General features: G+C 62.1%; 1 protein-coding gene across 1 annotated transcript; it reads right to left on the bottom strand.

Moving 5' to 3' along the window:
- Positions 1 to 9: 9 nt before the first annotated feature.
- Positions 10 to 17,846, bottom strand: EML3 (EMAP like 3). The gene is made up of 24 exons (XM_073352103.2): positions 17,352 to 17,846; positions 13,510 to 13,677; positions 13,189 to 13,276; positions 12,353 to 12,796; positions 11,731 to 11,844; positions 11,100 to 11,128; positions 10,889 to 10,924; positions 10,389 to 10,512; positions 9,964 to 10,113; positions 9,594 to 9,663; positions 9,210 to 9,320; positions 8,664 to 8,759; positions 7,924 to 8,058; positions 7,623 to 7,761; positions 6,469 to 6,620; positions 4,961 to 5,086; positions 4,552 to 4,683; positions 4,241 to 4,308; positions 3,841 to 3,929; positions 3,493 to 3,590; positions 3,151 to 3,238; positions 2,813 to 2,911; positions 1,405 to 1,535; positions 10 to 829 (listed from the first exon to the last, which is right to left on the bottom strand). Exons 1-24 carry the CDS (start codon positions 17,395 to 17,397, stop codon positions 632 to 634), a joined length of 2,931 nt encoding a protein of 976 aa, XP_073208204.2. The 5' UTR covers positions 17,398 to 17,846; the 3' UTR covers positions 10 to 631.
- Between the last annotated feature and the right edge of the window lie 4,925 nt (positions 17,847 to 22,771).

A 22,771-nucleotide genomic window follows, 5' to 3' on the forward strand; every position in this document is an offset into this window, starting at 1 on the left:
GAGCCCAGCCCCTGATGCCAAGGCTTTATTGCTGCCTCTCACAGTGTTCAGCGTCTTGCTGCTCTGGCGCAGCCGGGAATGTAAACGAAGCGGGGAGAGCAGTGTCCTGCTTCTCCAGGCTTGGTCCCAGCATTGGGGTCAGCCCTCAGGCCCCTGGAGGGAGAGAGTGTCCCCAGGTGGACAGGCCCCATCGTACACATGTTCTGGGAACGGAGTGAGGGTAGATAAGGGACAGCCCCAGCCCTAAAGATAGGCTGCCTCCATTAACACCCACATGGTTCCCCTAACCCCATAAGTTCCCCTGCCAGACACCCCCCGGCCCCAGCCCTCATGCAATGAGGACTTCAAGGCAAGAGCCCCAATCCCAGCACCCTCCCAGCTGTGCCCCTGGGCCCTGGTGGTGGGAGCTGCCAACAGGCCCTCGGCCCTGCCCCACCACTCTGACCTGTGCTGGGCCCTGAACAGAATCCAGGCCTGCCCCCCAGTGTTAATGAAGCAGGTCGCATTATTAGCACGCGTTAGTCCCAGGGGGTGGGGGAACCCTCTGGCTGGGCCTGGCTCGCTGGGATCCATGTGCCAGGGCTGTCCAGGCCCACAGGCAATGAGGCTTGGTCCCTGCAGTGTCTCCAGCTCAGGCGCAGCCCCCAGCCTCCTGGGAAGAGAGGGAGGCAGAGGAGAGCGAGCAGCTGTGGGGGAGGCTGCCTCCCAGCACCCGCCACTGGAAGATGCTGGTGTCCTTGCCCCCCAGTGAGACCAGGTGGCTGTCATCATTCGTGAAGCGCACATTAGTCACGTGGCTCCCGTGGCCCCCATACACGTGGCTGGGCGCCTGCAAGAGAGAACAAGGGAGTGGGGTCAGGCGTGGGCGCTGCCAATGGTCTCCCACCCCACCCAGAACCTCCAGAGTGTTCCCTAAGCCCCTGGTCAAGGCCCTTGGGCTCTGCCACTACCCCCAGAACCTCCCAGAACCACACTGATACCCCAGTTGAGACCCCCCCCCACCCCACTCAGAACCCCCAGAGATACCCCATTCCCCTGCCCAAGATCCTACAGAGACTCCCTGATCCCCTGGGATGTCCCCTCAGAGTCCCCAGTTCCCTGCGCAAGACCCCCTGGGCATCCCCACACCCCGAACCATCAGGGCAGTCCCCAGCCAATGGGAAAAGGGGCAGACAAAATCCCTAGTTAATCTTCCACCCTACCCCCTTCATGCCTCCTCTCACCTCGGCCCTGGGGTCAGGGGTTAATCCCACCCCACCAGTCTCATTTTGGCCCTGGCACAGGTTTAACTCCCCTTCCCTGCCAGTCTCACTTCAGTCCTGGCACAGGGGTTAACCCCCCATCCCTGCCAGTCTCAGCTTGGCCCTGGCACAGGGTTAACCCCCCAATCCCTACCAGTCTCACCTTGGCCCTGGCACAGGGGTACTGGAACAGATGCACCTTGCAGAAGTCATCTGCCACAGCGACTACACGCTCGTTGTGGGAGCGGCACAGGGAATTGATGTCTGTGCCATCCGAGCCGTCCGGCCACACACCTGCATGGGAGAGACACGACAGCAAGTTAAAGAAGTATGGGCTAGATGAATGGACTATAAGGTGGATAGAAAGCTGGCTAGATTGTCGGGCTCAACGGGTAGTGATCAATGGCTCCATGTCTAGTTGGCAGCCGGTATCAAGCGGAGTGCCCCAAGGGTTGGTCCTCGGGCCGGTTTTGTTCAATATCTTCATAAATGATCTGGAGGATGGTGTGGATTGCACCCTCAGCAAGTCTGCAGATGACACTAAACTGGGAGGAGAGGTAGATACGCTGGAGGGTAGGGATAGGATACAGAGAGACCTAGACAAATTGGAGGATTGGGCCAAAAGAAATCTGATGAGGTTCAACAAGGACAAGTGCAGAGTCCTGCACTTAGGACGGAAGAATCCAATGCACAGCTACAGACTAGGGACCGAATGGCTAGGCAGCAGTTCTGCAGAAAAGAACCTAGGGGTTACAGTGGATGAGAAGCTGGATATGAGTCAACAGTGTGCCCTTGTTGCCAAAAAGGCCAATGGCATTTTGGGATGTATAAGTAGGGGCATTGCCAGCAGATCGAGGGACATGATCGTTCCCCGCTATTCGACACTGGTGAGGCCTCATCTGAAGTACTGTGTCCAGTTTTGGGCCCCACACTACAAGAAGGATGTGGAAAAATTGGAAAGAGTCCAACAAAGAGCAACAAAAATTATTAGGGGACTGGAACACATGAGTTATGAGGAGAGGCTGAGGGAACTGGGGATGTTTAGTCTGCGGAAGAGAAGAATGAGGCGGGATTTGATAACTGCTTTCAACTACCTGAAAGGGGGTTCCAAAGAGGATGGATCTAGACTGTTCTCAGTGGTAGCAGATGACAGAACAAGGAGTAATGGTCTCAAGTTGCAGTGGGGGAGATTTAGGTTGGATATTAGGAAAAACTTTTTCACTAGGAGGGTGGTGAAACACTGGAAGGCGTTACCTAGGGAGGTGGTGGAATCTCCTTCCTTAGAAGTTTTTAAGGTCAGGCTTGACAAAGCCCTGGCTGGGATGATTTAGTTGGGGATTGGTCCTGCTTTGAGCAGGGGGTTGGACTAGATGACCTCCTGAGGTCCCTTCCAACCCTGATATTCTATGATTGATTCTATGACATGCTAGTGCTCCTTCCTGACCATGGCTCTCAGAGCCCCTGGGACCGCTTTCCCCCCAGCTACACTCTTCTCTCTCCCTTCTCCCAGGGACCCTTCGTACCCCGACGCTCGCCCTCTCCCCCCACATCCCATGGGCCCCAACCCTCACCAAAAACGTGGAAGCCCAGCACGCAGGTGTATGACGCCCACTCCCGGTCGCGGCTCTCAAAGCGATTCCTCAACAGCTTGCAGCCGCCAGCCACATCCCCTGCACACCGGGGAGAGAGACGCGGGGTTAGGGTCCCACTGCAGAAACAGGCACTGCCTCATGGGGGCACGGCTCCCAGCCACAGGTACTCAAGGAACGACACACACACTTGTCCCAGGTCACCAGAGCCACCTCCACCCATGACGGAAGCTTATGGACAGGCCCATGCACAACGAGGGCGACTCACGCCCAGGCACCAGGGTGACGGGCTCCTGAGCACCCCCATTCCCGGCACTCACAGTAGAGGATCTCGTAGTCTCCCGAGTTGGACATGATGAACTTGCTGTCCTTGGACCAGTCCAGGTGGGTGATGAAGCTGGAGTGTCCCTGGGCGGAGGGGGAAGAACAGGGGCATCAAAGCCAGTTACTCAAGGATCCCCCCAGCCCAGCCTCAGGCACCTCTCAAGGGGGCACAATCCAGGGGCCTGAAATCATACACCCCCCTCGCTCCCAGGACCCGCCCCTCATCTCCCAGAGACCCTCTCCCCTTCCCTCCTCCACCTTTGGTCCAGTGACCTCCTCCACCATCCCAGTAGCCCCATCCTCCTCCTGGCAGCCCTCTCTCCTTGGCCCCCCCTCACCGTGCAGCGGCCGAAACGGCTGTACTTGCGTTCCCCCTCCCCCACGCTGTAGATGTAGATGAAGTTGTCGTGGGAGCCGATGGCCAGGAACTCACCGTCTGCAAGGGGGAGAAAAGAGAGGTGGGAAGGGGCCACGTGGGGGGCAGCTGCAAAAGGGGGGCAGAGGAGGTGGTGGAAACAGAGCCATGGGGGATGGGGAGAATGGGAAGAACTTGCTGTCTCTACAACGTGGGGAAGATGGGGTGGGAATGGGGCCATGGAGTGGTGAGGGACGGAGGGAGCCAGAGCTGCAGTGGGGGAGAAACCTGGTGGGAATGGGGCCTGCAGGGGAAGGGAGGGGGGTCTGACCTGGTGAATAGCGCACCACTGAGAGCTGCTCGTTCCCGTCTGAGCCCCCTGACAGCACCTGCCGTGTCTCTGTGTCCAGCACCAGCCACCTGGGGGGGCACAGGAGGGGGTCAGAGCTCCCGTGGCACCGGATGTGCAGACACAGAGAGAGAACCCCGCCACGGGGAGAAGGGGCAACAGAGGGGGGGTTTCCGACCCTGGGGGCAAACCCTTAACCCCAGGGGGCCAGATTCAGGGAGTGGGGGTCACAGCCCCAAATCTCAGGGTCCTGCTTGCAGGGCCACCAGTAGCCCCTCAACCCCTTTGGGTGTGACTCCAGTGGGGTGGGAAGGGCTTCCCCAGCACCCCCTGAGGGGCCAGAATGGGGGCAATGGGGGGGGTGGAGTGGAGAGAGAGTTACCGTCCAGTGTTGAGTCCTACAGCCACCACCCGGCCACTGGGGTGGAAATCAGCGCAGAGCCCGGTCTCCTGCGGGGGAGACACACCCTGTAAGGATCTTGACCCTCCTCCTACCCACCCCACCCCACCCCACCTCCTCAGGCAGTACCTCCAAGGTGAGGCTCCAGCCCACTGCGTTCCCCATCCCCCCTGGGGCGGTACCTCCAAGGGGAGGATCCAGCCCACTGCATTCCCCATCCCCCTCAGGATGGTACCTTCAGGGTGAGGCTCCAGGCTGCCGTGAACCCCCCCCCATTCCCCCCAGGGCGGTACCTCCAGGGTGAGGCTCCAGGCCGCCGTGTGCTCCCCGCTGTCCCACATGCAGACCTGCCTGTCATGCCCGCAGGTGAGGAAGAGGCTCCGTGAGGGGTGGGTGGCCAAGCCCCACAGCTCGTCCGTGTGACCCTGAAACCAAGGAAAGCCTGAGGGGGACAGGCGGGGACCTAGCTCACCCTGTTGTACGCTGCTGTCCATGACCTCAATCCCATCTCTCCCTCCCCCCCACTGCTCCCCAGTCCCCAACCCATCTGTCCCCCTTGCCACTCCAGAGGGCCCCCTGCTTTCCCAAGCACCCCCCACCCTGCTGCACCCCCATACTCCTCCCCATATCCCCTCCCTTTCCCAAGCCCTCCCACAGCCCCTCAGTCTCTGTAGCCCCAAGGCTCCCCAGCTCCCCGCTCACCTGGATAATGGGGGTGAAGCCAGCAGCCAGACTGCCCCTGAGCAGCGCGTTGCGCGTAGTCCCAACCAGCAGCTCAGCCCCGGGGCCCTCGACAATGGTGCGCACAGCCCCAAACTGCTCCGGGATCTGGGGGGCACAAGGGGCTGACTGAGCAGGGTGGGGACAGCAGGAGCCACAGATCCCCCCACATGCTCACTGCAGATCCTGATCCCCACCCATGACTCCTACAGACCTCTTCCCCTCCGGCAGATCCCCCCTCCTCCCACCCACAGCCTCCTGCTGCACCCCGGACACGCCTCCGGCAGATCCTGAGCTCCTACCCATGACTTCTATAGTTTTCCAACCATGCCCCCCACAGATCCCCAGCTCCTGCAGCCCCCTCACCAACCCTCCAGACACCCCCTGCCCACCCCTGCAGATCCCCACCCGCACCCACTACAGCCCCCTCACTGACCCCTCAAACACTTCCTGCCCACTGTCAGAAAGTGGAGATTTTCCCTTGTTATGTTGTATGTGAGTTTTACTGTTTTGCATGAATACTGTGTGTGCCTCAGTTTCCCTGTGTGCTGCACCAATACCTCGGTGGTGGGAATAGGGGTGTGTGACTTTGGCTGAGACCTCTGGGGCAGGTGAGGCTGCTCCAGCTGCCTGCACATATAACCAGTGCCCTTCATAACCGGAGACCCAGGAGGGGGATGCAACCAGGTGACTGCCCAGGAAGTGAGACAAAGAGGAGGAGGATCAATGGGGGTGTCTGAGGTCAGGTTGCTGGAAGCTGGCAGTCTGCTTGGGGGGACTGGAAGGGGGGGAGTCTAGGGCTTCTGGTCCAAGACTTCCCAAGTTGGACTTGTCTGAAAGTCACCGATTTCTCTGCTAACAAATTCTGTGTTCCTGTCAACTAATAAACCTTCCGTTTTACTGGCTGGCTGAGAGTCCCATCTGACAGTGGAGTTGGGGTGCAGGGCCCTCTGGCTTCCTCAGGAGCCCCACCTGTGCAGAATTGCTGCGGGAAGCGCATGGTGTGGAAGGGGAAGCTAAATGCTTTGAGGTCAGACCCAGGAAGGTGGAAGTTGTGTAAGCTTCTTGCCCTGGAGACAGTCTGCTCAGAGAAAGGAGGCTTCCCCAGAGTCCTGGATGGCTTCATATGAAATAGTTCCAGAGCATTGCCCGGTGACTTCGTGACACCCGCCCCCCCACTACAGACCCCTCTCCGACCCCCAGACACCTCCCCTGCTGCTCTGCCAACAGATCCTGCAGGCAAATCCCCATCCATCTCCATGTCCAAACGCAGATCCCCTTGCCCAACGCCTGCATAGACCCAACCCTCCCCACAGATCCCCCTGCCCATCCCCCCTCCAACACTAGCAGATTCTGACCCCATCCCTGCCTCCTACAATCCCCTGTGGATCCCCCATGCTCACCCTCACCCCAGTCCCATGCAGATGCCACCCCAAGGACCACTGCCCTGTTCCCGCTTTGGATCTGAGCCCATCGGACTCCCCCCTCACCTCCACCTCCTGAAGCAGGGCAAGGCTGGGGCTCCAGTGCACAAGGCGCCGGTCCTTCCCACCCCCACTCAGCACTGAGCCGTCGCGCCGCAAGCAGAGCGAGAAGATGCTCCCTTCGTGTGCCCGGGTCTGATGCCCGATCTGGTAGGTCTCTGCAATGGGGTGGTGGGGTCATTGCTGGGCCCTCTCCCCCCGACCCCTCCCAGCCCAGGGGGGTCCCTGCATCCCTCCACTCCAGGTCCCCTCCACTCTCACCCGCCCCAGCCCAGGGGTCTGTGCAGGCCTCCCCCCAGCCCAGGGGTCCCTGCCCCCAAGCCCAGGGGTCTGTGCAGGCCTCCCCCCAGCCCAGGGATCCCTGCCCCCAAGCCCAGGGGTCTGTGCAGGCCTCCCCCCAGCCCAGGGATCCCTGCCCCCAAGCCCAGGGGTCTGTGCAGGCCTCCCCACAGCCCAGGGATCCCTGCCCCCAAGCCGAGGGGTCTGTGCAGGCCTCCCCCCAGTCCAGGGGTCCCTGCTCTCCAGCCCAGGGGTCTGTGCAGGCCTCCCCCCAGTCCAGGGGTCCCTGCTCTCCAGCCCAGGGGTCTGTGCAGGCCTCCCCCCAGCCCAGGGGTCCCTGCCCCCAAGCCCAGGGATCCGTGCAGGCCTCCCCCCAGCCCAGGGATCCCTGCCCCCAAGCCCAGGGATCCGTGCAGGCCTCCCCCCAGCCCAGGGATCCCTGCCCCCAAGCCCAGGGATCCGTGCAGGCCTCCCCCCAGCCCAGGGATCCCTGCCCCCAAGCCCAGGGATCCGTGCAGGCCTCCCCCCAGCCCAGGGATCCCTGCCCCCAAGCCCAGGGATCCGTGCAGGCCTCCCCCCAGCCCAGGGATCCCTGCCCCCAAGCCCAGGGATCCGTGCAGGCCTCCCCCCAGCCCAGGGATCCCTGCCCCCAAGCCCAGGGATCCGTGCAGGCCTCCCCCCAGCCCAGGGATCCCTGCCCCCAAGCCCAGGGATCCATGCAGGCCTCCCCCCAGCCCAGGGATCCCTGCCCCCAAGACCAGGGGTCTGTGCAGGCCTCCCCGCAGCCCAGGGATCCCTGCCCCCAAGCCCAGGGGTCTGTGCAGGCCTCCCCCCAGTCCAGGGGTCTGTGCAGCTGCAGCCCCCCCCCATCTCCCCAATACCTTTGGCGCCCTTGCCCAGTGTGCGGATGTCGGCAGCCGTGCGCGCCCAGGTCAGGATATTCCCCTCTGAGTCCCCCGTCAGCACATCCCCATTGGCATCAAACAGAAAGCACTGGATGAACTTGGGCTTCTTGTACTTCTAGAAATGGGGGGGGAGAGAAGTGAATTGAGGGCGGTGCTCTCGGGGCAGCCAGGCTCAACTCCTCACAGGCTGAACCCAGAGTCCTTCCCCAGCCAGGTTCAGCACAGGCCCCTGACCCGGCTGAGAACTGCCCCCTCCAGCCAGCCCCCAGCCCCTCACCCCGAAGATGCCCTGCTTCTTGCTCAGGGTGCTGCCACTCCAGGTCCAGAAGTAGACGTGGGATTTCCCACTGGTGATGAAGTTGCTACTGTCCTGGGGGTTGAACTCCACCGTGAACACGGACTCGTTGGTGCTCTGGAGAGGGGAGAGAAGAGGCATGACAGGACAGGGGGCAACTGGAGGGACAGGGACATGTGGGGATTGTGGGTGCCCAGCAGGATTCTGTGTGGGGTCCCCAAGGGTGGGGATGGGGAGACCCCTCATTGCTCCTCTCCCACCAGTGGATGGCACCAGGGGCAGGGGGACGCCCATGGGCTGGGGGGGTCCCTTGCTGAGTTTTGGGTGGCACCTCTACCCCAGGGGGGTCCTCCTTCTGCGGCCAGCTCCATCCCCAGGGAAGGGAGATCGATGCACAGCCCAGACTCAGACCCTTGGCCCAGCCCAGGGTCCCTGCGTGGTGGTGGTGGGGGAAGCACAATGACCTCAGCTCCCCAAATATGTACAGGTTGCCATGGAGACAGCACCCAAAAAGCAGGAGCAGCACTGCAGCGTCACCCAGTGAAGGAGAGTGGGGGCTGCAGCCCAGACGCCTGGGTTCTCTTCCCAGCTCTGGGAGGGGAGTGGGAGCTAGTGGCTGAGAGCAGGGATGGGGGCTTGGAGTCAGGACTCCTGGGTTCTGTTCCTTGTGGTCCCCCCACCCCTGCAATGCTATGCAGCCTTGGGTCTGCCCCCTGGCTCACCTTGATCTCGGCCTGCTTGGTGCCACGGGCACAGTCCCATACTGACAGCATGTGTTCGTTGGAGTCGTCCACCACGCACAGATAGGCCCCCTGGTCCTGCAGATGGCAGCCGGGAAGGACAGTTGCCAATGGGGGCTCCTCAAGAATGGAATATGTGGACACAGGGGCGTAGGGAACATGCAAAGGGATGTGGGGGGTCTGGATAGGGGACACAAATTCCCTCCCCACCCCCTCCAAATTCCCCCCCCAATCCCCCCTCCCCACCACGACTGCACAGCCCAGGCCCGCAGCACAGCCAGGGCTGACAAGGACTGGGAGGGGAGGGGGAATTGGGGGCACTCCAGCCGGGTTCACCTCCTGTCAGGCTGTCCTGAGGGAGTCCTGCCCCGCAAGAGCCCAAGGGGGCAAGGAAGGATCCAAGCTGAGGTGGGGCAATGGGAGAGTGTGGGGCAGAGATCTGAGTTGGGGGTGGAGAAAGGGAGGGCAGGGTGATGGGAGACGTGAGGCAGGGAACCGAGCGGGGGCAGGGCTAGCACTTGGACTCACAGCAGTGGAGAAGGCAAGGGAGCCAACGCCTCGCTCAAAGCTCCCCAGGCCAATCTGCTGCAGGGTGAGCAGCGTGGAGGAGTCCCAGATGTGAACGAAGGGCTGCAGGGGCTGCAAGAGAGGAGATGGGTCAGGACAGACACAGGAGGTGGGGGGTGTCAGGGACTTGGGGGGCAGGTCCCAGAAGGCAGGGCCTCGTGGACAGGGACCCTGTGGTAAGTCTGGCCTCCTGCACTGAGACCCCTGCTCTCCCCACCCTGCGGGGCCAGAGCCCAGGGCGTGGCAGGGTTTCTCACCCGGCTCTCCAGGAAGCTGGCTCAGTGGGACTCCCCTAAATCCCACTCTGGGACAGCCCTGCAGGATCCGTCCCCCCTCGGTGGGTACCTTGCCATCCTTGTCCACGCCAGCAGTCTGCCCTGTGGCCACACGCACTCTGTCGGGATGCACAGCCAGGCTGCAGGGGAGAGATGGGGGGAGGCGGTTATCGGCTCAAAAACTCAGGGGCCACAGCCAGGGTGGAGAGACCAGCCTGGGACCCCCCCCCCCACGTGCCCTTGCCGCAGTGGGCGACCCCTGTGCCCTCGCCTGGGTCTCCACTTCAGTCCGTGCCCCCATGTACGCTCCCTCCGACATAGTTGGTGCTCCCCAGCCGCTCTGTGCCCCAGCGTACTCCCCATCTCTCGCAGCCAGCGCCCCCCAGGCCCTGGCCATCGGTCCACAACCCGCCCCCTGGCGCGCTGCCCCGGGCGCTCACCATCGCACGCAGTCAGTGTGGCGCAGGTAATGGCGCTGGCTGCGGCCCTGGATGTGGTACAGCACCACCACGCAGGCGATGAAGTAAACCAGCTCCCCTGAGGCCAGGACGTAAAGATTGGAGCGGCTGTCCCGGCCGCGGTACCCATAGCTGGGCGGGCCCGTCAAGGAGCACAGAGGGGAGCGAGGGGGCCGCCAGCCAGCCCCAGGGCTGGGGAAACAGAGGGACACAGTACACCCTGTGGGGGCGGGGAGGCCAGGGGCACAGCGCCCTTTGGAGGGGGGACACAGCGCACCCTGGGGGTGAGGGGCAGCACAGCGCTCTCTGGAGGGAGCAGGGGACATCGTGCTCTAGGGGGAGCTGTGCTGCCTGGGGCAGGGCAGGTGCGGGCTGTGGGAGGGGGGCTTTGCCCGGCTGAAGGATACACCCAGTCGAGCTGCAGGTGCTCAGGAGGCAGCTCCGCACGCAGCTCCTCATAGTGGGAGATGCCCGATGGGATGTACATGGTGATGGGCCGGCCCCGCAGGAACATCTTGATCGAGAGGCCCTCTGGGGGATAGCGGGGGTGGGAGGGAGACAGGTCACAGCCAGCACCACCCCCCAGGCTCATCCCATGCAGCCTGCCCATGCCCACCACATCCAGCCCCCTGCCACCTCCACCCACCCCATCCCCCAAAAGCGCCACACTCCCAGGCCGTCCCACCCCCCAGGCTCCACCCAACCCCCCCACACTCCATCCCGTGCACCAGTCCCACACACCCGAGCTCCCACAACACCATCCCCTGGGCTGCTCCCTCCCCCCCGCAGGCACCCAGCCCCCGGGTACATCATCTCACAAGCCCCATCAAAAACATGCTTTGAGACCCATCCCCCTGTGGCTCCAGCCACCCAGGGCAGCCTCCAATGCCTGCCCCAGCAGCCTCACCAAGGTTGTAGGTTCCACGCCGAGACCCCAAGGGCCCTGCAAGGAAACAGGGAGCGTCAAGAGATTTGGGGCCATGTGTGGCAGGACAAAGGACCAGGGCAAGGGGCTGAATTCCCTCCACACTTGCCCTCCCCACACTGCCCAGGGCACTGGCACCAGTGGAATGACACCCCCCGGGCACTGATCACCACTCAGCTTCCCCACAGCTCACCTGGGCTCAGGTTAGGGTCCTTCATCCGGCTAGAAGGGAAAAGCAGAGCATCAGCAGGGGGGGCTGTAGGGAGTGGGCTCTGGCTCTAACTGTGGGGAGTGGAGCAGGGGGAGCTCTATGCAGCAGTGTGTGTGGGGGTGGGGGGGGCGTGTTCCAGAAGGCATCATAGCGGGGGGCAGGATGTGCATGGTGGGGGCCGTTCCCAGCAGGGATCGCTGCGGGGGGCAGGATGTGCGTGGTGGGGGCTGTTCCCAGCAGGGATCGCTGCGGGGGGCAGGATGTGCGTGGTGGGGGCCGTTCCCAGCAGGGATCGCTGCGGGGCGGCAGGGTGTGCGTGGTGGGGGCCGTTCCCAGCAGGGATCGCTGCGGGGCGGCAGGGTGTGCGTGGTGGGGGCCGTTCCCAGCAGGGATCGCTGCGGGGCGGCAGGGTGTGCGTGGTGGGGGCCGTTCCCAGCAGGGATCGCTGCGGGGTGGCAGGGTGTGCGTGGTGGGGGCCGTTCCCAGCAGGGATCGCTGCGGGGCGGCAGGGTGTGCGTGGTGGGGGCCGTTCCCAGCAGGAATCGCCGCAGGGAGTGGGGGGCTGTTCCCAGCAAGGGGCACTGGTTCGGGGGGGGTGTTGGAGTGTCCCTACTTCTCCAGGCTGCTGGAGCGTGTGAGCAGGTTGGCGGAGGATGCTGCCTTCTTGCTAAGGCGCTGCCGGGCCTTGGCCTTGTCGGGCTTGTCGGAGGAGCTGTTCCTTCGCAGGCTGGTGGGAGAGGGAGCAGTCAGGTTAACTACATGCACTGGGTGGGGGTCAGCATGAGCCATCCCCCAGCTCCCCAAGGCCAGGGCACCCGCACATGAACTCCCTTTTCCCACATCAATCCACCCACGCCCCATCTCCGGCAAAGGGGAGAATGGGTCCCTTCGTTCAGCGATTCCCAATGAGGATCTCCCCACCCCAGCTCCCCCCGTGTGGGGGGCCTAAGACACAGACAGAATCTGATTTTACCAGCCCCATAGTTCAGGCTGCACTGGGGGATGCGGCTGGACACATCAACTGGAAACAGAGCCCAGGAATCCTGGTTCCCAGACAGCTTCCTTCCCCCCCCCCCACCTTCTGGCCCCTGTAAACACACACTCACCTACTAGAGCCCAATCCCCATTCAGAGCCCTGGCTCCCACACATCTGTTCTAACCACTAGATCCCACTCCCCTCCGAGAGCTGACACTCGAGCCCAGGTGTCCGGGTGCCCCCTCCGTGCCCCACTCACAGCTCTTTCCTGGTGCCTTTCAGGGCATGGACCGCTGGCACCGGTGAGGCTGCGGCGCTGCTGCTGCTGCTCCCCTCGGATGGGGGCTCCGGGGATAGCATCTCCTCCCTGTGGAGCTGACTCTCAGGGGGCTGGCTGCCATTTGCACTGCCCTGGAGTGGGGCGGCTGCTTCACAGTCATGGGGAGGCTCGGAGGAGTCCTGGGGGGGCCCTGCTCCCAGTATGTCAGGGGCTGAGGCTGGCTGGGGCAGGCCTAGTGGACTGTGAGGCATCCCCAGGGCATTTGGCTCTTCTGACTCAAGCCCGATCCCTGGAGAGCTCCAGCCCCACTTCACGCCCAGCAAGGCCGACTCATCAGTCTGGGTCCCGGTGCTGATGGGGGCTCCCGGTGGGCGCCCTGCACCCAACTCCTCATGGCACACGACTCCCGATGCGAGCACTGGGCTGTGAACCAAAGCACCACAGCATGGGCTGAGAGAACGCCCCATGGGGTGGGAGGCCCCTCAAGTGCCCACCTCACCCCCCTCAACCTGACCACACTGCCCTCCCCAAAACCTCTTACCCTCCAGTTCCCCAGACCTGACCCCATGGCCTCTGCCTACTGTCTCCCCAAAAACACCCCCACTGCCCTGCATTCCCTCTTCACTCCCATCGGGGGGCTTGCCCTGGGGTCCCCTCCCCAGAACCTGGCACTCCCTCCCCCCTCAGTACCGATCCTGAACCTCAGGGTCATGCCTGCCTCATGGCCCTGGCTCTGGCCCCGGCCCCCTCCCTGTCCCTGGTCCAGAAGTCCCTAGGGTCCCTGCGCCAGGGTGGGGGCACAGCCTGGGTGATACCTGCAGCTGGCGGTCAGTGGGATCCAGGATGTCCCATGGCCCAGCGAAGGATCCAGGAACAGCCGGGTGTCCGGGACAGCATCATTCGCTGCAGGGAAATGACAGAGAAATATCAGCCCCAAGGGAAACTCCAACTCCCCAGATGGCACTAACGCTGCCCTCCACAGTGCCCTGACTGCTCCTGCCCTGGGCCCTACAGCGCCCTCTTCTGGGAGAGCCTGGGGCTGGAATAACCCAGAGCTCTGCCCACAGCCAGCGCTCCTGCCCTGCTCCCTGCAGCGCCTCCTGCTAGACTCCTATCCCAGTTCCTGTGTGTCCCACCTGACAGTAGCTGCTGCGTGAGGAGTGGGATCTGCTGGTCGTAGAGGCTGAGTCTCCGCAGCGCATCAGCCAGTGCCGATTTCACCAGCGTCAGCTCCTCCTCCTGGCTCTGCAGCCGGAGCTCCAGACTGGCCAACCGGTCGGGGCGCAGGGCTGAGATGGTCTCATCTAGCAGGGGCAGCATCAGAATCGTTAGCTCCAGCCACTTGGGCAGGTTCCTGCCCCCCAAACCAGGTCCCCTGCTCTAATCACTAGACCCAATGCCCCTCCCAGAGTGGGGACAGAACCCAGGAGTCCTGACCCACAGCCCCCTGCTGCTCTAACTCGCTAGACCCCATGCAATTCCCAGAGCTGGGGATAGAACCCAGGAGTCCTGACTTACAAGCCCCTGCTCTAATCACTAGACCCCACTCCCCTCCCAGAGCAGGGACAGAACCCAGAAGTCCTGGCTCCCAACCCCCCTCCTCTAACCTCCTCACATGGAATGGAGCCCTGAAGACCCTTAACACCCAATCCCGAGAGACGGGGAAGCTGATGCCAGGGAGAAGGGGCTGGACACCGCCTGCTCACTGGGGCCACTCCCCACCCCGACACTGCCTGCTGCATGGGGCGAGGACCAGAGCCCTACTTCTACCCAGGCCAGCCCCAGCGGATGAGTCCCCACATGGAGGATTGAGGAGGAACAGGAAGCCCAGGATGAAAAGGGCTGGGGGCCCTGTGCAGGGCTAGAGGGAATGGGATCCTGCCCCAGAGGGTACCCCCCCACACACACACACACTTGGGGCAGCTCTCTGAGCAGACTGCAGCATGATAGGCTGATGACATCCACCCCCACTGCCCCACACCCCCAGCCCTGGACAGGCCCTGCTTTGTCCCTAGGGAGCTGCAGCCCCAGCCAAACACAAAGCTGCTTTCTCAATGGCATTTACAACTCCCCGCCAGGCGCCCGCCTGACAGCCCAGCCCCAGCCAGAGAGGGGAGGGCAACTGTGTGTGTGTGTGGGGGGGAAGCCTGGCAAGATGCTGATCAGGAAAGCCAGGAGTTGGGCAGGCCAAGCACCAGACAGGGAGGGGCTGGGCACACTTGGCTGGGCTGGGCACCACGGGACCCCATCATTTCCCTTCCAGAGCTGGGCTAGAACCCAAGAACTCTGGCTCCCAGCCTCCCTTGTTCTAACTACTAGCCTCCAGCCCCCTCAGAGCTGAGGCTAGAACCCAGGCATCCTTGACCCATCCTGCGCCTTACACCACAAAGTTGCTTTTTCTCACAGTTCCTCATAGGAAGCGGCACCTCCCTGCAGGGAAACACGTTGGGTGACATTTTTGGGTGAGGTGCTCAGCTTGGCATTAACCCTTGGGGGCCTGGTGCTCCCTTGCCAGCTGCAGGGGGGAGATGTAGGACTGGGTGCTGGAGAATGGGGCTGCTGCCCTGGGGGTCTCCCAGCACTCTGATCTCGCTCAGTTCTGCAGTCTCTGGGCCCATGGTAGCTTTCTCCCTGCTTTGGGTGCAGGGAGGGGGAAGAGGAGGGCAGTGCCCGGGGGCTTTACCTAGGCACTAAGCATGGCTGGGGTGGAGGTCTTCTGGCTGGGGACATGGGGAAGATGGGCTCAGCCACCCATGGGGAGTAGGTGCCCAGTAGGGGCCCAGCCTGGGGGATAGACCCAAAGAAGAAGAAGGGGTCAGCTTGGGAGATGGGTCCAGGGGCAGGCCTTGGAAATAGGCCTGGAGCTGGTGGGGGCAGGCCTGGAGGAGTGTGGGGCTGAGCTGGGTGCTTTCCCATTTCCTGGCTTCCCTCCACCACCGCACATTTGTCTACATGGGCTTGGATCTGGTGCCATCAGTAGGACAAGCTGGATCTGGGGAGATGGGATTGGGGGGGCCGGGGGGAGGGCCTGAGTTTGTGAATCCAACATCCAACACCCCGGCCAACAAAGCCCCTGAACCCAGCCCTCAGCCCTGGTCCTGCCCCACTGGGGTCGCACCTCCTAGGGGTTCTGTTCCCTGGACACGGGGACTGCCCAAGGATGCTGGAACAATTTTTATAGTGGGGGTGCTGACAGTGCAAATCATGGAAACCAGGTCTTTGGTGTTCGTTATTACTACTTCAAGCACCCGCAGCCCACCTAGTTCCACCACCACTGGGACATGGGCCGAGGGGAGAGGGTGGGGGGAGGTCTTCTGCCCCCGCCCCATGTGCCTATGGGATCTGTGCTACCACATGAACCCCAGCAGGGACTGGCTAGAGCTGGAGGGGGGGGACAAAGGGACCTGTTAGTTTCTGTGCCCCTGATGGGCAGACCCAGGCTAGAGAGAGGCCCCCCCCCTTTCAAGACCCAAGTCCCTGGCCCTCTGCACATAAGGAGGGGAGAGGGGTGGGGTTGAGGGAGCAGCTGCCAGTGTGAGGTGGGGCAGGACGCCAGGACTGATGGGACCTTTGGACCCAGTGCATGATGCTACCCAACCTTTGGACTTGGAGTGTGGGGCAAGGCCAGCCCCAGGCCAGGAGCCCCACCAGCCTGGTGGTCCAATGGCAGGGGAGCCCTGTAAAGCAGCAGAGTTGGGGGAGGAGCCCAGACAGACACCACCTGAACTCCCTCCTCTGATCCCCCTAGTTCTGACCAGTGACCTGACACCCCGCTCTCCAGTCTTCCCCCCTTCCCCATGTCTCTGGGCTGGGTTGCCTTGGCGCTGGCTGTTGCAATATCTGGGCCGAAGCAGTAGCTTCCTCCTGGCTTCAGGATGGAGAGGAAGCACTGATGTTTCCAGGCAGTACCAGGGGTGCTATGGGGAGCCAACAATCCTGCAGAGAGGGGGCACACAGCCCCACTGCAGACGCTAGGCCAGCCTGTCCAGAGATGGAAGGAGGCCAACTTTGCAGTTAAGGGACTGGACCGGGAGCCAGGCTGCCTGGGTTCTATCCCCAGCTTCGGGACAGGGGAGTATTGTGGGTTGGAGGGGCACTAGGAACCAAGACTCTTGGATTTATTCCCAGCTCTGTGCGTGTCCCTAGGGATCTTTCTGAGCCTCAGTTCCCCCATCTGTGAAATGGATAAAGCTATGGCTGAGTCACTGCGGAGAGAAAGGTGCAATGGGGAAGGGTGGTTTGGCAGGTTGGGAGTATTTGGGGGGGCATCAGAGAGAAGGGGACCCCAAAACAGGAATTTCAAACTCTGTCCTAGAAGGAAAAGCTTCCCACTCCCCCCCAGCACAACATGCACCCCCCCCACACACAACCCCTGCCTTCTTGTGCACACCCTAGCACCTTCCTTATACACACCCTCCCCCACCCAGCCCACTCCCCTCCACACACAGTGCCCCCAATAACTGAGCCCCCACCTCCTTCCCAGGCAGTGCATTCTCCTCCACACAGACCCCCTACACAAAGTACATCTTTCCACACACCCTCAAGAACCCTCCATGCAGCCAACACCCCCACTCCTCTGCAAACACAGAGCACCCTCCAGCTGACCAATATCCCCTGCACCCCGCCAATACACCCCATAGACCCCCAAACACCTGCATCCCCCTTCCCCAGGCCATGCTCTCCCCATAACACCCCCAAACACACCCCCTTCTCAGGGTCCCCCAAACTCTTGCATCCCCACCCCGACCCCATGCACACATTGCACCCCCACACCCTCCCCATGTACCCCAACACGTCCCCGTCCCGCCAGGCCCCCGGCTCCCACCCGCACAGCGCCCCCTCCAGCCCCCGACCCGCTAGCGGGCCCCGGGCGGAACACGGGCCCCGGGCGGTCTGGAGCGCGGGGGAGCCGCGCCTGGGAGCTGGCACCTCGGGCCGCCCCGGGCCCCAGCCCTTTGGCCAGGCCCCCCGCACTCACCCGCGGGGCTGTGGTTCGAGCACCGGTCCATAGCGCCGCGGGCCATGCGCCCCGACTCGCCGTGTGAGCGCCAGGGAGGCAGCGAGCGCTGGGGCCGCTGCTCCCCCACCCCAGGAAGCGGCGCGCCGTGTCATTTCCCCTTCGCAGCCCGGGCCCGATCCCGGTGTGACTCCGGATTCGCCCGGCTAGGGGCAGGCAGTGGGGGTTAACGCTTCGCTGCCCGGAGCCGCGAGCGACTCCAGCGACAAACCCGGAGGTGAGAGTTGTGGGACGAAGAGCCCAGGAACTGAGAGCCCCCAAAAGCGAAAGGGCACCCAGAGAGACAGGGCATGGTGGGGAACGGAAGGGGACCCAGGAGTCCTGGCTCCCTGTACCCTCTACCACGAGACCCCACAGCCACTCCTTTCCCGGAGCAGAGGCTAGAATCCAGGAGTCCTAGCTCACAACCCCCACCCACTCACACACAAACTAGACCCCACTCCCCTCTCAGAACTAGACCCCACTCCCTTCTCAGAACCCAGGTGCATTGATTCCCAGCACTCACCACCTCCAACCACTAGACCCCACTCCCCTCCTACAGGCTGGGATTAAATTTAAGCTCCGGGCTCCCAAGCCCACCGCCACCACACACACAGTAACTACTAGACACAGACCACTCTCCTCCTCACGCCAGAAAATTAACCCAGGAGTCCAGGCGCCCAGCCTCCTGCTCTAACCACTAGACCCTACTCCCCTCCCTGAGCCCGGGATAGAATCCAGGAACCCTGCCCCCCAGCCCTCTTAACAGGGTGAGGGGTGACACTGAATGGGAGGGAGCCCCCCCCATATGGGATGCACTGGATCACCTGGGCACGGATAGTAATGTCCCATCCACCTCTGGATTGGAGGAGCCAAGGGCTGGGGGCGGTGGCATTGCTAGCCCACTAGGGGCCCTAGGCAGGAATATTCCCCTCCCCCCAGTACTAAAACAGGCAAGTTCTTATAATAAAAACCGAATGGGGGGGCCCTTGAGCTGCTGAGGGCCCTAAGGAATTGCTTCAGCTGCTTACCCCTAGCACTGGTTGGGGGACAGGGTCTGTGTGGAGGGTCTCTGCAGCCAGAATCTGGTGGGGCTGGGGGCAGGGTCCTGGCAGGGGGGCTCTGCAGCCAGTATCTGGAGCTGGCTGGTTTGTAGTCAGGCTGGGCAGGCAGCCCTGGGAGGTGGAAAATCCCGGGCTGGAGCAAGTGGCTCCTGTTTTCCTTGGCCCCCACAGCGCTGACGTTGCATTGCCAGGGCCTGGTTGCCAGGACACGCAGTCACCCAGCCTGGTCCAGGGGCCACGGGTTCCACTGGGTAGAAGAGTCAGTCAGCTACCCCCAGTGGGATCCGGGGCACTACACAGTCCCAGCCACCCCCAGGGCCCAGAATCCATGACCCGGGGCACAAGTGCCAGAATTCAACCTCCACCCCCACCCAGGGCACTAGTGGCAGGATTCACACACCCCAGTGGGATCTGCACCACAGGACACTAGCACCAGGGATTCACAATCCCAACCCCCCCCCCTCACACACACAACTGGGATCCACTAGCACCAGGATTCCCACTGTTAGCTTCCTTCAGTGGGATCTGTGCCCCAGGGCAGTGACTCTCAACCTTTCCTACTGTCCCCCTTGCAGGACTTTGATTTGTCTTGCATACCCCAAGTTTCACCTCACTTAAAAACTACTTGCTTTCACAATCAGACATAAAAATACAGAAGTGTCACAAATGTTACTTTCCCATTTTTACCATATAAGTATGGGGTATACCGCATTGGAATAAACTGATTGGATATAAATATTGTACTTACATTTAAGTGTGATACTTTAGCCTGTTTTTCACTTGCCAGCCTTGTCTGATGCCTGAGCCCCACCGCCCAGGGCTGAAGCATGGAACTTAGCTTTGCGGGGCTCCAAGCAATTGCCCTGCTTGTTATCCCCTAATGCCAGTCCTGCACTTGTTACCCCCTGTACCTGTCCTGTGGCCCTCCTGAGGGTCACCACCCCCAGGTAGAGAACACAGATCTAGATGAGTTGATGTACCCCCAGGGGTTTGTGTACCCCTGGTTGAGAACCACTGACCCAGGACACTAGCAACCCCCAGACCCTCCTACTGTGATCCATGCCCCAGGGCACTAGCAATAGGATTCACACCCCCAGATTCCCCCCCCCCACCCCACTGGAATCCATGCCCCAGGGCACTAGTGCCAGGATTCTGGCATCTGCACCCCAGGGCACTAGTGTCAGGATTCACACTCCCATCACCCCACCCAGCACAATGTGGTGAGAGGGGACAGAGACACCCCTCCCCCAGGGCTGCAATGGTACCTGGCTTCTATTTCAGTGTGTCTAGCTCCCCTGTATGGCACGAAGCAGGCATCGCACTGCAGCCCTCACACCCTGACATCCTGGGGGTCCCAGGGAGACTGGCCAGAACAGGGTTGGGTGCCAGGCTGAGCTGGACAGACAGGCCCCTAGTTCCAGGCATGGGACAGAACTGGGCATGGGTGCTCGGGACAGCACTGCCCACCCACACCATAGTACATGTGACCCTGGCTCCTGGCCCAGGGGTGCCTAACTTCTGACACACACAGCTTGTGGAGGGAGGGGAAATCTCATACTGGGGAGAGATGGGAGAGCTGAGTGTGTGTGACATGGGTCTATATGGGGGGGTTAAATGGGCACCTGTGTGTTTGTGATATGAAGGGAGATGTGGGGTCTGTGTGTATTATATGGAGGAGATGAGGGGTCTGGGTATGTGATGTGGGGGAGATGGGAGAGATGGGAGAGATGGGTGTATGATGAGGAGACGGGTCTGTGTGTGTGATTTGGGGGGAGATGGGGGTCTGTGTGTGTGATGTGGGGGAGTAAAGGGGTCTGTGTGTGTGATGAAGGAGAGATGGGGGGTCTGTGTGTGAGGTGGGGAGAGATTGGGGTCTGTGTGTGTGATATGAGGGAGATGGGGGGCTCTGTATGTGTGATGAGGGGGAGATGAGGGGTCTGTGTGTGATCTGGGGGGAGATGTGGGGTCTGTGTGTGATGTGGGGGAGATGAGGGGTCTGTGTGTGTGATGAGGCAGAGATGGGGGGTCTGTGTGTGATATGCAGGGAGATGGGGGCATTTGTTTGTGTAATGAGGGCGAGATTGGGGGTCTGTGTGTGTGATGTGGGAGATGGGGGTCTGTGTGATATGAGGGAGATGGGGGGTCTGTGTGTGATGTGTAGGAAGGTGGGGGAGGGGTTTGTGTGTGTGATATGGGGGAGATCGTGGATCTGCGTGTGGTGATGAGCAGGGAGTCAAGGGGTGGGAGTGGGAAATGGGGGCGGTGTCTGTGATTTGGGCCCGGAAGGCCCAGAGCCCACGATCTCACCTGGGCCCAACATCCCATTCCCCCAGCCCCGCTCTCCCTCTGAGTCAGGGCAAATTTCCCCCAGCAGGCCCCAAACCATGCTATGGGTCCCGTGGGTGGCTGCTCCCGCTGCGGCTGCTCCCACTTCCTGCCCCCCCCAACCAGTGTCACCGTCAGGACCAGGCTCTCTCCGACAGGGGTGATTCAACTGGAAACCCAGCGCCCTGCCGAGCTAGTCAGAGTGTGCCTGCCGGGTAGATGGGGGTGGAAGCAGGGCTGGGAGCAGGAGAAGAGGATCAGGGTTAGGTGGGGTGTGGCAGGGCCCTGATCCTACCGTCAGACCCTTCCTCACCCACCAGGCCAGTCCTGCATCCCAGGTTCCTGACCTGGGCCTCCTTCCCCTCACCTGGGGAGCTGAGCCCCGCACCCCCTTAAAGGCCCAGCTCACCCTGTGAGGTGGGAGAGATGGGGATAGGCACAGGATCAGGACTGGGGGAGGGGGTGGATTGGTGCAGGATGGAGGTTTGCTGATGGGGAGTGGGGCAGGCATCTCTAGCAGAGCCCCAGGCAGGCACTGGGAGGTGGGGAGAGGCTGCGGCTGCACTGTAAGCTGTGGTTACTGTACAGGAAGCCGGGACGCCCCATGATGTAGGTCAGAGCCACAGCACTGGTACATGAAGGGTTAACTCTCCCAGACCAAGGGGATGCTCAGTGTGAGACTGGGAGCCCCTGCTGCCCCCCATACAGCCCCTACAACCTCCCAGCCAGGATCGGGGATGGGGCCCTGCTGTAGACAGTGGAGAATCCAGCAGCCTCATTTCAAACATGTGTGTGAGATGCTGCCCTGCCAGTGCCCCTTAGTCCTGACCCGCAGCCCCTGCTAGCCCAGCCCTGGGCTCCCCACTCAGCTCTGCCAGTGCCCCTTAGTCCCAACCAGCAGCCTGGGAGGGGGAGCTGCCCCTGGACTGGGTGAGATGGAGATTTCAGAAATGGCCCACCTCTCACGATAAGTTCACAGTGATCCCGGAGAGTGGGGGGGTGTCCTGATGTGCCTCTGATGTACTGAGCCCCATAAGGAACCCAGCCTAGGATCCCCGCCTGTTCCCTAGGGAGCCAGAGATATGACTGCTCCCTGCACAGTGGGGACCGACAGGGCCCCGAACTGGTGCTGAGGGAGGTGCGGTCAGAGGAAAGCTGTCGTCTGGGCCACGCTGTAATAATGGCGCCCACACACCCCGGTTTCAAAATGAATTGAGGCCGTCAGTCCCAGGGCCGTATACCCACAACAAAGAGCGACGCTGGACCCGATTCATCCTGAAAGTGAAACTCCCCACGGGCTTCGCGGGAGCCGCCCCCCAACTGATCGACTGGAATTCACTGTGTGGCTGGGAGACATTGCTGTAATTTATCTCTGACTGACTGAGATCAGGGCCAGGCGCTGCACAGACCCCGAGGGAGATCAGGGCCCCCATGACATCAGTGCTGCCTGGGACACGAGTGAGATCAGGGACCCTGTCACACCTGGCTCTGTACAGACTCCGAGTGAGATCAGGGCCCCCATCGCATCAGGTGCTGCACAGTCCCCAGCTGAGATCAGGGCCCCCATCGCATCAGGTGCTGCACAGACCCTGGTTGAGATCAGGGCCCCCATCGCAACAGGTGCTGCACAGACCCTGGCTGAGATGGGAGCCCCCATCATGAGGGGAGCTCACACCCAGTCTCAGCCCCAGAGTGCTCACAATTTAAACAGTCCCATCCTTGAGCCCCCTGCTCCCTCCAAGGCCGCCCCGCTCTGGGGACAAATCTGAGCCCCCCACTGCTCCCCCAGTGGAAGGTGTGAACCCAGCTGGCGCTGAGCCGGATCCTGCACAGTCATAGCGCGAGGGCCCAGCCCCACTCGCACCTCATTGGGTGGCAGCCTCCCTGCTCAAGTGAGGCCAGGGCTCCCACACAGCCACTCGGCCGGGACCACGGCGCACAGGCGGCACTGCAGGTAGGGTCCTGACAGCGGGAGGGGGCAGGACTCTGGGTTTGGACCCCTGCAGGGCACAT

The sequence above is a fragment of the Lepidochelys kempii genome, chromosome 7 (assembly GCF_965140285.1).
Source record: "Lepidochelys kempii isolate rLepKem1 chromosome 7, rLepKem1.hap1, whole genome shotgun sequence".
NCBI classification, from domain to species: Eukaryota; Metazoa; Chordata; order Testudines; family Cheloniidae; genus Lepidochelys; species Lepidochelys kempii.

Bases quoted from the DNA above. Each gene is read 5' to 3' on its own strand.
- EML3 (XM_073352103.2), bottom strand. From the start codon at position 17,397: ATGGCCCGCGGCGCTATGGACCGGTGCTCGAACCACAGCCCCGCGG. The intron at 11,845-12,352 runs GTGAGTGGGGCA...CTCTCCCACCAG, and splicing joins AAAGGCACCAGGAAAGAGCT to CCTGCGAAGGAACAGCTCCT. The intron at 830-1,404 runs GTGAGACTGGTA...TCTCTCTTGCAG, and splicing joins ACCCCTGTGCCAGGGCCAAG to GCGCCCAGCCACGTGTATGG.